This window comes from Clarias gariepinus, chromosome 22, assembly GCF_024256425.1.
Source record: "Clarias gariepinus isolate MV-2021 ecotype Netherlands chromosome 22, CGAR_prim_01v2, whole genome shotgun sequence".
In the NCBI taxonomy this organism is placed as follows: Eukaryota; Metazoa; Chordata; class Actinopteri; order Siluriformes; family Clariidae; genus Clarias; species Clarias gariepinus.
In genome coordinates, this window is record NC_071121.1 from 22,626,458 (window position 1) to 22,639,759 (window position 13,302).

At 37.2% G+C, this 13,302-nt stretch overlaps 1 protein-coding gene across 1 annotated transcript in view; it reads left to right on the forward strand.

Moving 5' to 3' along the window:
• syt6a (synaptotagmin VIa) overlaps positions 1 to 13,302 on the forward strand; it is an 86,514-nt gene that overhangs the window by 56,442 nt on the left and 16,770 nt on the right. The window contains exons 3-4 of the mRNA XM_053482585.1: positions 2,881 to 3,268; positions 9,493 to 10,051. Of these exons, the coding sequence (XP_053338560.1) occupies positions 2,881 to 3,268; positions 9,493 to 10,051 (947 nt within the window). The remainder of the gene's footprint in view (positions 1 to 2,880; positions 3,269 to 9,492; positions 10,052 to 13,302) is intronic.

Genomic DNA, 13,302 nt, shown 5'->3' on the forward strand with positions numbered 1-13,302 from the left:
ATCGGCATTTCTAAATTGCCCATAGTGTGTGAATGAGAGTGTATGTGTGTGGCTTCCTGTCCAGAGTGTACCCTGCTGCGTGCCCTGAGCCTCCTGGGATAGGGTCCAGGGCCCACGACCCTGAGTACAGGATAAAGCGGTATAGAAGATAAGTGAGTATTAGTGAGTGAAAAACTAATTGTTGGCAAATTGCAGTAGTATAAGAGGAACTTAACATGTGCTGTTATTAAAATTAAAACCCTATTCCTTTTTTTTTTTCCTATAACAGCATATCCCATTTCTACAACAAAACTGCCATGGCTTACTATAATTACTTTAAAATTATGGTTAGAAAAGGTGCTGAAGAGCTACACAAAAGTCTTTTGACACAAGCACACTTAATTTCTTTTTGCAGGTTTGTGTTTCATTATCAGTGGTTCTAGTGGTGTGTTTACAAGAAATGCGTAAAATTCCATTAGAATTTCTTAATTTTATTTTTTTTGCAAACTACATAAGGAATCCTTATGTAGTAAGCAGTTTATTCTATTCAAGGTCAGGGTATAGTGTTACGTGTGGTGGATGGATTGGCAGTGGCACAATGCATACTGTACATTCATACTCACACCTGTGGGCAATGTACAGTAGCCCAGACTATCTGAAAACACAAGATCCCAGAGGAACTGCAGGGAATCAGGGACCCAGGAGCTGTGCGATGGAAACACTTCTCGCTGCAGTGCCATCCTGATGTGAATATTATAAAGCATAATTAAAACCACCATTATTATTATTCCAGGATGCTACAACTATTTGTGATAATAATGGAGCGTGAAGACTGATTAGTTTAATTATGACAGATAGGCTATGAGGACAAGGACGTGCAATGTCAGACTTCACTTTTCTTTATCACCCACTGCAAATATCTTCAGTAAATTCAATGACGCAGGTTTGAGTTAAAAAAAAAAGAAGTAGAAAAAGCTGCTTAGGGGAAATAATCTGTGACAATAGTAATATAGTAATGGCGTGCTATGTTTGCAGCCCATTGCCAAGTTGATTATTTCACATAGAACATCATTACCTTTCATTTGACAAAGGGTTGTTTTATTTCTACCATATGAAATGCCTACTGCTGCAACTACTGCCATTTTAACTCTTAAAGAATGACATATAGGTTTTTTTTCATCTATTTCGAATTTATGTTATGGAAATTTGTTATAGAAGCTATAACATTCATTCATATGCTATAACATATAACATTCAGGAATTGTGTATTTAAATTAAAGCAGAAATCACTGTCAGAGTTATTGTCCAGTGAATTCAACTGAGCTTATATACAGTAAGTGGTTAGAAGAAATATCCCATTTAAAAAACAATTAGCATAAGTACAGTTGTAAAATGCTATGAATTAAAGTGAGTTTTAGGTCATAGCTTGTTTTATGACCTCTGTAGTATGAAATTCAAAATTTACTCATTTCTATTTTACTGTTACCTGAAAAGACATTTACATGCTTTCAAAGAGGTGCTTTTAAATCTAAAAAATTACATGCATTAACCTTTTTTTGTTTGTTTTTAAAAGAATTGGTTCTTTCATTTTATAAAGCACGGTGTTACATAAGCACTTACAGTAAGCACTAACTGTTACAGTGGTCTAAAGGCCCCAGCTGTGCATGTCAGCAAGAAGGAATAGAAAGTTGACAGGCAGACAGGCAAATTCTGTACTGCAATTTCAAACATTTCATCACCCAAGACTTTCCACTTTTTTTTCCTTAACAGACTTTCAGTACAGTATGGTTTCATTTTTTATTTTTAGATATCATTAGGTTTTTGTCTTAGTTTATTGCATTTGAGGTGGACAGAGAAAATCTAGATATGACCTCACATTCATTCTGCTGTTCTCATGTAAATTAGCACTCCACACTCCACAAAAGTCAATGTCTTCATTGTTTCAGTTGTTTTACTTCTTAAAATCATCCCTGTGTCATCGTTTAACAAAAGGCTTTGTGACAATGAGCTTCAGAGACAAAAATAAGTAAAGTTAAAATAAAAAAACAAGCGAAAACAGTAAATTAGACTTGGCTGCAGGCATCCATAAATGTCTAGAGATTTGTGTCTTTTACCTATTCAACAAGCTCAGCGATCCCTCCGTGTGCATAACTGCAGATAAATCAAGGCAATCAAAGCCGTTGGGTAAAAAAGGACCTTGGCTTCAGTAAAAACAAACAAAGTCAATCTTTTTTGCTCATCCCACACATCTCAAGGAGAGAAAATTATAATCATCCTGTCTTGAGAATATAAAAATAATAAAAAATGATGAAAAAAAACAACTTCAAAGCTCCCATTGGCATGCCGGATGACAGATATGTCACCACTTCCATTCCGCCTTTTCTTTTTAAATCAATGTTTGCATCGTGCTTGTCAGCATTCTGGGAGTGGCTCCAGCTTTATGGCGTTCTAGCTCATGTCCACGTGTTCTCTGTATAGAAGAAAATGTACACACGTTTCCTCCCACACCCACTCATGGGCATTTCACCGATGGCAGCACTGCAGCATCTTCCACTGGCATTGTTTCTTTAAAAGTAGATTACAGGCCTATAGCGATGCTGTATGAGTGATTAATTACATTGCAGTGTATTTGTGTGGGAGTGTTATGATTAGCACTTTTTAAAAGCCTTTGTTTTGCCAACTGACAGTTACAGGTTTCCTTTGCTGCTGATTAAAGTCACTGTCAGTAAACTCAATGTCAGTGATGATGATGATGATGATGTGTGTACACTTTGTCGACGACATGGGAAAATATATGACTAATTCTTAACATGAATGTTTCTGTTTCTCTCACTGTCCCTGCCATCTGTTTTTCCATATTGTGGCACTACCTTCTCTTGGCTTCCGTCCTCCTGGCTGCAGACATCACTGTTGGCATCCCTGTTGGTGTGCTGGTTGCTTGCAGTTTGGCATTGCTGCTGCTGCTGGCGTTAGCTTCCTGGAAACTGTGCTGGATACCTTGGCGCAATAAGGCAGTGACGTCCTCTAGTTCCGTCGCCCTAACCACAGACAGCTACCCGTCTCTACAGCCGCTGTCGCGTGTGCCCAGTCCCCAGCAGCCCCTGGTTGGCATGGCTATGGAGAAAGTGAAGGAGTCGCTGACACCCATGGGCTTTCTAGAGGCAGCTGTGAAGATCAGCCACACATCACCTGACATTCCAGCAGAAGTGCAGCTCTCCATGAAGGAGCACTTCCTGCGGCGCACACAGCGCATGCAGAGACAGACCACGGAACCAGCCTCATCCACCAGGTAGTACACATAATCAAAATTTTTTTATTGTATTTACATTATACATGGTCACAAACCCTCCCTGGCCAAAAAAAAAAAAAAACGGTTGCACATTCTAATATTTCTATGCAATGTGGTGGCCAGTTCCTGTGTGAAAATGTTTTTTTTATGATCCCAATACCACTTTTTCTCAATTTAGAGTGCTGGAATATATCATCTACAGTACCATCATCATACCATCATCAGGGAAGGAAAAACTCCATACTGTAGATGCCCTGGTCATTTAGTACATTCAGGTTGTCAGCTCGTTCATTTTATTGCCACATAAAGTTGCTGAGTCTAGACCTGTGCAACTGAAACAGCCCCAGATCATAACACTCCCTCCAGAGGCTTGTTTGATGGGTACTATGCATTATGGGTGTAAGCCCTTCCCTTTTTGCGCTGACACACCCATCACTCTGGAATAGGGTCAGTCTGATTTAATCAGACCACATGCTTTTTTCCTTTGCAATCTTTATGCGTTTTCACAAACTGAAGCCTTTTTCTCTGATGGCTTCACTAACAAGTGGTTTTCTTATGGGCACACAGCTGTTTAGGCAAAATCCTGCGTGTTCTCTTCACATGGTGCAGGATTTTACTTTCATTGCAGATCTTTAGTCTTAACCAGGTATGACAATGTAGCTGTATTTGTTTATTCTAAATAATGTACTATATTTGTTCAGAACCCGGAATATTATAGACACTGTTGCTGTGGCTTACAGAATGTTTATTCATATAGCCTACTTTTTCAAGAGATGGATCCATGTTCTTAATTTACTGAACAACAAACCAAGTGAAAAGAATTCAACTATCTAATATAGAGGTATATACAATAGACAGGCTTGTGTCATAATAACACCCAGAGAAGGTAACAAAGGCAGGCTGGGAAAATAACAGGGTCAACATGCCTAGTGGTAATAAGTGCAAATTGCAGACAGGTGACAATAACATCCAGGTAACCATGGTTACAGTTCTTCTGCTAACAAGAAAAGGGCCAGTAATGCTAAAGAAGTTTCTAATCCTGGATGTTACAGATGGGCTTATATATGTTTTCTAAATTATAACATTAAACCATCAACAAAATATAGAATGAATTTTTTTTTGCCACAGAAACAAGAATACAAAAAATAGATTAATTAATGAAACGAGAAATATCACATGAGAGGGAGTGCCATTGTGCTGAATATGGGCACAGCTGTGATGCATGAGGGTGCAGCTGAAGATATCACATCTGGGTGTGATTTTGTTTTATTACAACAGTTACACAAAACCATTTATTACGCAGAAATTATGTAAACATTTTAAAGAAAGCAATGCGTCTGTGAATAATGATGCCAGCCGAGGTGACTCGCAGACCACCTCAATTGTTCCCATGGACATTCAGCTGATCTTTGAAAATCAATGGGTACCAGAATAGATGCATCTGTCTGTGGGAACTGTACACACAATCAGTTACCGACACCAATTCCACATTACAGGAACTCAGCTGGCATTTACTGTCACATCCCCCATAGTGTCCTGATCCCACTCCAAACCATTCCTATATGTTTGAGCCATTAAAAGAGTTCCTGGGAGGCAAGAGTTTTAGACGTAAAGCAGGCAGTCCAATCATGGCTCTGGTGTACTGAGAAAATATATTTTACCTTGATGGTTCCCAAGCACTAGTAAAACGCTGGGATGAATGCATTAGGTAGGAGTGAATTATATTAGAGAAATGGAGGAAATTTTTACTCTTAATTATTCTCCACAATCAAAACGGCCATTGTACAATCATGGCATTCAACCTTGAAATATCTTTTTTTTTTTTGATAGACAAACTAAAGTCCATATACTGTATATATTTTAGACAATGGTAAATATTAAGGTTATTACTGTCGATACGACAATAGTATCCTTTTGTTTGTTTGCGTAATTTGTATATGCTGTGGATACTATGGTAAGGTTAATTTCTGAATTGTTTAAATTTTGCATCAAGCGCAATTAAACAGAAACAACAGGCTAACATAAAAGCAGAAAGAGAGAGAGAGAGAGAGAGAGAGAGAGAGATAGAGAAAGAGACTATGGACAGATGGGAAAGGGTGGTGTCATGTAGCAGTTGTCCACCAGAGCCAGACAAAATTGTCTCTGTTGCCACCATTGATTGTCTGCATGTGCTCTGATAAAGAGCAGTGCTTTCTCATGCTAATTTGTTAACATCAGCTAACCTGTCTGTCTTTGCTGAAGGAAGCAGATGCAGGGTAACCGATGAATAAAAGACAACACCATAAATAATTTTTACATTTTCTATTTTATTTGCATAAACGTTGTAACAGAGCAGCTTCACTGCAATCAACATGCAGATTTACAGTGTGTAGATCCCTAACGAGCAAACCAGTAAGACTCCCCGAGAAACAAACCTGACTGGAAAGGAAACTCTTCTTCAAATATAAATGTAGGTGTAGGTTAAAACAGGTGTAAATTAATAAAGTGTACTGAAATGATGTTCAGTACGATGAGTAAGAGCACAGGAGTTGGTGATTACAGCAGCAGCTTTAACATACAAATCCACAGAATGCAAAGTTTATGTGGGAGCATCCAGAGTTTAAACAGACTTCAGTGGTACTCAGAAATGCAGTAATTAAATCATCCATTTAACTTATCCATGCTCCTTATCCTGTGTAGGGTCACGGGTGTGGGGAGTAGGTCAGTGCTTAAAGTGTTGGCCTACTGATAGGGAGGTCCATAGTTCAAACCACACAAAATTTAATTCAATGGATGCTTCTCTAAAATTGGGTCAACCTGAACTCATGTGACCTTTTTCAATTGCTCCAAAATCCAATCTGTATGCTCCCTAGCAAATTCAAGCCTGTTTTTCTGATGAGTCTCATTAACTTATTTAAGTGGTTTTCTTATGGACACACAGCTGTTTAGTCCCAATCCGGTGAATTCATATCACATTGTGCGCATATGGAAATTCGCTTACTTTCACTATTAAACATAGCTCTGGTTTTTACCGTTGATTTTATTTACCATACTACCAAGTGTTTAAGTGATCTCTAGCCATTTTTTTCCCAGCAACATTGCGTTGATTTTTTAAACCAGTTCCAGCCATTTCAAATCTCTTTAGTTGTTTTATTTGCATAATGCAGCACAATAATTTGCTCCTTCTAAATTTTATTTATTCATTATTTTTTGTGCCCAGGCTGTTTGTCCAAAATGACTTTGGCAAAGTGCATAAACATTTAAAAAAAAAAAAGTTCTCATTATATAATATCTCATTATGAATTAGTATATGACAAAAGGGAATGTGGAAAATGTATTTTTATTACTTAAGAATTACATCCAGCAACCAAAAAAAAAAAAAAAAAAAAACAATTAAAACCCAGCAGCACCAAATTGCCACCATTAGGCCCTTAACCACGGCCTTTTATTTCTCAAATCATCAGCTGTATAATGAGATAAAAATGGAAGTTGCTCGGAATAAAGGTGTCTACCAAATGTAAATATCATGGCCTGAAGGGTGCACCCTTTATGAGATGCCAACCCATTGCAGCGCACAAGCAAACACACTCTCACATCCAATCATACACTACGGGCAATTTAAAAACACAACTGGATTACCTGAAGGAAAACATGCAATCTCCATGCACACAGACCAAAGACCAGATTCAAACCGCTAACCCTGAAGGTGCAAGGCTAAAACATTTCGCCACTCATATTCTTAAAAACACTCCCCACTCTGTGCTTTAACTTTTTGATACACAAAGCATGTGGAAATGTTAAGAAAATTGGTAGAACATTCTTACTAAGAATAGCATGCACCACAGTGACATCTTTGAAGACATCAGCTACGTCCAAACAGACCTACCAATGTGCATACATGTAGAAGTATGTTAGATGTTAGTTAGATGTTGACAACATAAAGCAGGACAGAAATCTAACTATACACTGGGGTCTTTATGATACTATTCCATGTATTAAGTATTTTGGACAAATTCATTTTAGTGTATGATTGTTGTGTTAACTACCTCAATAAACAAACAGTCAATTCTTTTTAAGGGGTTTAAACCTAAAATCCCTTAATGCTGTGCATCTAACCAACATGAACTACATTTCCCAAAACAATCACATAAACGACTACCTCAATCGACTTCCCCAGATTTGTAATCACAGCCACCTAGCGCACTCTCCATAAATAATCCAGCCATGAATTGAGTCTTTGCACCTAGCATTCTTGTAATGAGGCTGGAGAGCAAGCTTTTCTGGATTTTTTCTGTAGTTGTGTTTAAACCCAGTCTGTTACAGTACCTTTGATCACGTCAAGTCTTGCTTCCACCCATCCATCTAGGAACCTCTGTAGTACAACTACAGTAGGGATTGTGAAAGCCACTGTGTTTATTCCTGTTGTACAAACTTGGTACGACCTCCAGTCAATATTCACATATGCAATTACACACTACAGGCAATTTGGGAATGCCAATTAGGCTAATCTGCATGTCTTTGGACTGTGGGAGGAAACCAGGGTACATGGAGGAAACCCACCAAGCACGGGGAAAATATACAAAGTCCATGCACACAGATCCCGAGGTGGGAATTGAACCCTGGCACTGAAGTGTAAGGTGACAGTGCTAACCACTACTTACTACTGTAAGTTTTCTGTAAATATAAAATATAAAATATTAAATTACAGACCTTTAAACAGGAAAAAGTGTCATATTTAGCAATCTCCCTTATTCCTTATTCTCTTTCACTAGAATTTATATATTTGTTTAAAATGAACACTAATGTTTTCATTTTGAGTTTTAAAAAAGCTCGTTCTACTTATCTTTTTTTTTTTTTTAAATGCTTGCTACATCTCTAAGAGTGACTTAATTTCAGTGGTGGATGTTACATACAGTAAACAAAGAATAAAACACAGAAGGCTGTACTGTTGTAGAAAAGTAATCAGTAGCTCAGCTCAGAATAAAAAAAAAGTATTTCCCAATAACACCATGATCAAGAGTGTTTCATTACTCTTATACCACAAATATTTTCCAATGATTTCGTATTAAAGCATTAAATTTTTCCATTTATACAAGCTATGTTCAAGTCAATCTGGGACTTGATGGTGCAGGACAAACAGAACACAATTATAAGAGTTAAAAACTTAATTTATTTCTCTATATAATGCCCTGCAACTCATGCCAGTGTCTCACTAGTGCTTGGATACCATCAAGGTAGAAAGTATTCTCAGTTTGTCAGAGCCATGATCGATCGGACTGTCTGCTTCACATGTAAAACGCTGGACTCCCAGAAACTCCTTAAGGCCCAAACATGTCGAAATGGCTTGGACTGAGGTCAGGACCGTATGAGGGATGTGGCAATAACTCCCAGCCGGATTCCGGTAATGTGCGAGTGGTGTTGATGATTGCATGTACAGTTGCCACAATTCAATTCTATTCAATCTTATTTATTGACAGAATCCAAAGAAAAGTAAAGAAATTAGTTCGCACCATACCAATAATGTTTGCACCATACAAATGTTGAAGTCTTCTGGAAATGACAGTTGTTTATTTTAATTTCATCATAAATCCAAGTTTGACTTGAACGCCCCTCGTAGTAACGATTATTATTGTTGTGGAGCATCCATACTGAGTCAGCAGTGATAGCAGTAATAGTTACCTTACCAGCCTCCCTTTCTTTCTCTTTGAGTTTCTAAGACAAAAGCAACAACCCAAAACATTTTGTGCACTTTGAATCTGTAATTAATTAGTAAAGCTTCTGCCATTTAATTAGAATACATCCCTGCTTCACATTTATTCAGTAAATTGGTTGATGGTTAATCCATATTCCATTACCTGGGAGATCAATCAACTTCACTGAATGCAAAAAGTCTTTGCAGTCATTAATTAGCATTTTGACATGCAATGCTCCTCTCAGAGACCATCCTATTATGCTTGTTATGAATGTGTTTTGCTGTGAAAGTAATACGAAGCACTTGAGGCAAAATTACTTTCACGACCACGCAACAGCATGTTAAGAACAACTGTTGCATTTTGAATAACGGAATTATATATCATGCATAAATATTAATATGATTAAACAAAGCCCTAGGATTCAGAACAATTGGTGAGTTACAGGAAACTATTTCAACCTTACATCCAATATGCTTGTCTATGAAATCCTATCTCTAAGCTTGAAATTCTCTCTCTTTTTTTTCTCTCTCTCTCCATCATTCTCATTCTAAGACACAGCTCCTTCAAACGTCACCTGCCTCGTCAGATGCAGGTGGGAAGCCTGGATCTGGGGGACAGTTATGTTGACATGGACGAGCAATCCACAAGCATCGGCCGCATCAATCCAGAGCTTTACAAACAGAGTATGCCTGAGAGTGAAGAGTCAGCCAAGAAGGGTAGTGCCAAGACATGTGGTAAGATCAACTTCTCACTGCGTTATGACTATGAAAATGAGACACTCATGGTCCACGTCCTCAAAGCCTTTGACCTGCCAGCTAAAGACCTCTGCGGCAGTTCAGACCCCTATGTCAAGGTCTACCTGCTGCCTGACCGTAAGAAGTTCCAGACACGTGTCCACCGCAAGACCCTCAACCCTACGTTTGATGAAATCTTTCAGTTCCCAGTGCCCTACGATGAGCTGCATGGCAGGAAGCTCCACCTCAGTGTGTTCGACTTTGACCGCTTCTCTCGGCATGACATGATCGGTGAAGTCGAAGTGGAAAACCTGTTTGAGGTGTCCGATCTCTCCAGGGAGACTTCCATCTGGAAAGATATCCAGTACTCCACCACTGTGAGAATATATACTTTTTTTTCCTTCCATCTAGTTCCAGCACGCATACATTTCCATATCATTTTTAATAATTAATTACACTGATAGATCATTAGTTTTATTGATATTTTCAGCACCATTTTAAAGGATCAAAATACTGTAGTACCTTTAGCACACACTTAAATGAATATCCGCTTCTAAACCTTAAGCACATAGTGTAAAACATGCATCAATAAAGGTCATCAGTAAAGTTAATTACAACTGGACAAATTTACTCAGAAATTACGATGTTCATGTAATGAGACGAAAGATAAGGACACTTTGTATATGCGTAGCAGTTTGAGCAAACGATCCAATCCCAAGCAATATGCAGTATTTACTGGACGTTGACAGTTTGTTCAATGCAGTGCATAAAAAAAAAAAAAGAGAGAAATGCAGGGTTTATGGTAGAAACAGAATCCCTTAATCGGAAAAACTAAAATACTAGCCTATTGATCTTACTCGACAGTGCCGATGTGTTTTGTTAAGATAAGAAAATTCAATGATTTATATCTATCGTACAGCACTGTTAGTATGACCTTATACTCTCTTCTTCAGCATTCAGAACTTTCTCAGGATGTTTTTTTTCCTTCTAAGGCTTTAGCCTGGATCACAAGCCTAATTAATGTCAAGTCAGACACCTCATCATCATCGGGCTTCATTAGAGTACACTGTAGGTCTGGCATTTCAAGCAATCTGCTGTACGGGTAATGCAGAAATCACCAAACACATAAACTAGTCAAGTATGTCTTGACAAATCTCTTACCTGGAAATGTACAGATAATATCTTAATTAATGTTTAGATATAAATTATATACACATTTACAAGTAATATGTACCTACTGTTCTATGATCACCAACAACAATAAATTACATTATTATTGACAGATTGTTATTTAAAGCCAAACAGACAGGTTTTTCGATACAATCCAATATCTCTTTAAATATACAGTAAAAATATAAAAAAAAGTGTAAATACAAGCTTTGTTTTTAAATTACCCCCATGGACATAAACAAATATTTTTTTTCTTTATTGTAAAAATATACTTTTTTACTCAATTAATATGTAATTTAATGTAACATATACCGTCTTATGCAAACGTTTTGAGACCTTTTTTCTCCAGATAATTTTTTAATTCAAAAGATGTTAACAGTCTCTCTTCAAAAAGGACCTTCCATGAAGGTCTTGTAAAACGGTGCACCACCACTCCTGAGTTTGCTAAATTTTCCTGCAGGTTTTTTGCAGTCAAATGAGTGTTTTGATTTGTCTTTGATTTGACCAGCATATGAGCAGTTCTCTTAAAGGGTTTTCTTGGTCTTCCAGATCTTATTTTGACGTCCACAGTTCCCCTGAACTGCCATCTCTTAATTACATTTCTCACCGAGGAAACTGCAAGCTGACACCACTTTGCTGTCTTCTTGTAGCCTTCTCCTGCTTTGTGGGCATTAATAACTTTCATTTTCAAAGTCTTACACACCTGCTTAGAGCAGCTCATGGTTTGGTCATTGTTGAGTGTTGGCAAGTGTGTGCACAAGGCCTGAAGAGTCAAAGTATTTGTAAAGCTTTGAAATTGGCATTTACTAATGACAGCTGTTGCCATGCATCTGATCTAACGAGCTGATTAAGGTCTGAAACCTTGTAAAAAAAAAAAAAAGAATTTGAGACCCTGGAACACTTAGGGTGCCCAAACTTTTGCACAGTGACATAATAATGTTTTTATTTGTGTTCATTTATGGCATAAGATGTAACCATGCATCAATGTTTGCAGAAAATATTGTGCATTTTTTCCATTTCCAAGAGAGACTGTGTTAATATCTTTTTTTTAATTAAAAAATCTCCAAAATTTGTTATTTATCAAGGGGTGTCCAAACTTTTGCATAAGACTGTAAAAGTAGAGACAATATGCTGATATACTGTATAAAAAGAAATCTAGATTCTTTTCATACAATATGAAAAGTATGAAAAACATACTTTAAATGTAAATTACATGTTTAATTTAACAATATCCCCTCCATCCATCAAGGAACCTCTATAGTCCAATTAGGAAATGCTGCAGCCAGTAGTGATTACCATAGTACTTATTTACGGCTGTGGTAAGACTTCCGGTCAACATTCACACACGCATTTAATAACGAGGGGCAATTTGGAAACACCAGTTAGCCTAATTGGTATGTCCTTTATGACTAAAGGAGGAAACCAGAGTACCTGGAGGAAACCCACTAAGCATGAAGAGAACTTGCAAGCAATGCTATGAGAACTTAGAGGATTGGGACTAAACAGCTTTGTGGCCATAACAAACCACTTGTTGGTAAAAGTCATCAAGAAAAAAAAATGCTTGAATGGGTTAGAAAGCAAAAAAGAATGGACTTTGAAACAATGAAAAAATGTCATGTAGTCTGATGATTCCAGATCCTATTCCAGAGCCGTGAGTGCATCAGGGTAAGAGAGGACCACTGAAATGCATAGTGGCCACTGTACAAGCCTCAAAAAAAAAAAAAAATTCAAATTTTATTTGTCACATACACAGTCATACACAGTACGAAATGTAGTGAAATGCTTACACGACCGCCAGTGACCTTAAAAAGAGAATTAAAACTTATAAGTAATAAATATCAATAGAAGAAATATGATAGATAATTTAAATAAAAATTTAACTAGAAAAAATTTAACCTGAAAATAGAAATATATATGCCTCTGGAGGCAGTTTATGATACAGTGTGGGGTTGCTTCATCTGGTCAGATCTAGGAGCAATACAATAACGACTTGACTGTATGGCGTTTTCCCAGGCATATTCCAGGACACTAATCAAAGCTAGGCAAGGACAAATGTTGAATGAAATTTAATTTTAATTAATAGTTTTTTGCCTTGTAGAATTGCATTTGATCCAGTGCATTGTGTTAGCTTTGTGGTCTGAATATAAGTCTATGCAATCTCTGTCCTGCACATACTTTATTTAAACTTTTAAAAGAAGTATATATAATAAACATATATAATATATAAAAATATTTTCTAAAAAAGATTCTTTTTTCTGAAAGTGCTTGAAAAACCTTTGAGACCAGCCATAAATAATCCCACCTGTGACTTAAATAATAAAACCTGCCAATGACAGAACGTTTCTTTAGTAGTCATTAGACTGCTGGATAACATTTATTTTGAAGATTGCTCTTGTGGATTTTGAAGACAAAATGCTGTTTTACACTCGAGGACAAATGAAGGAAAGTCGAGTTCCTC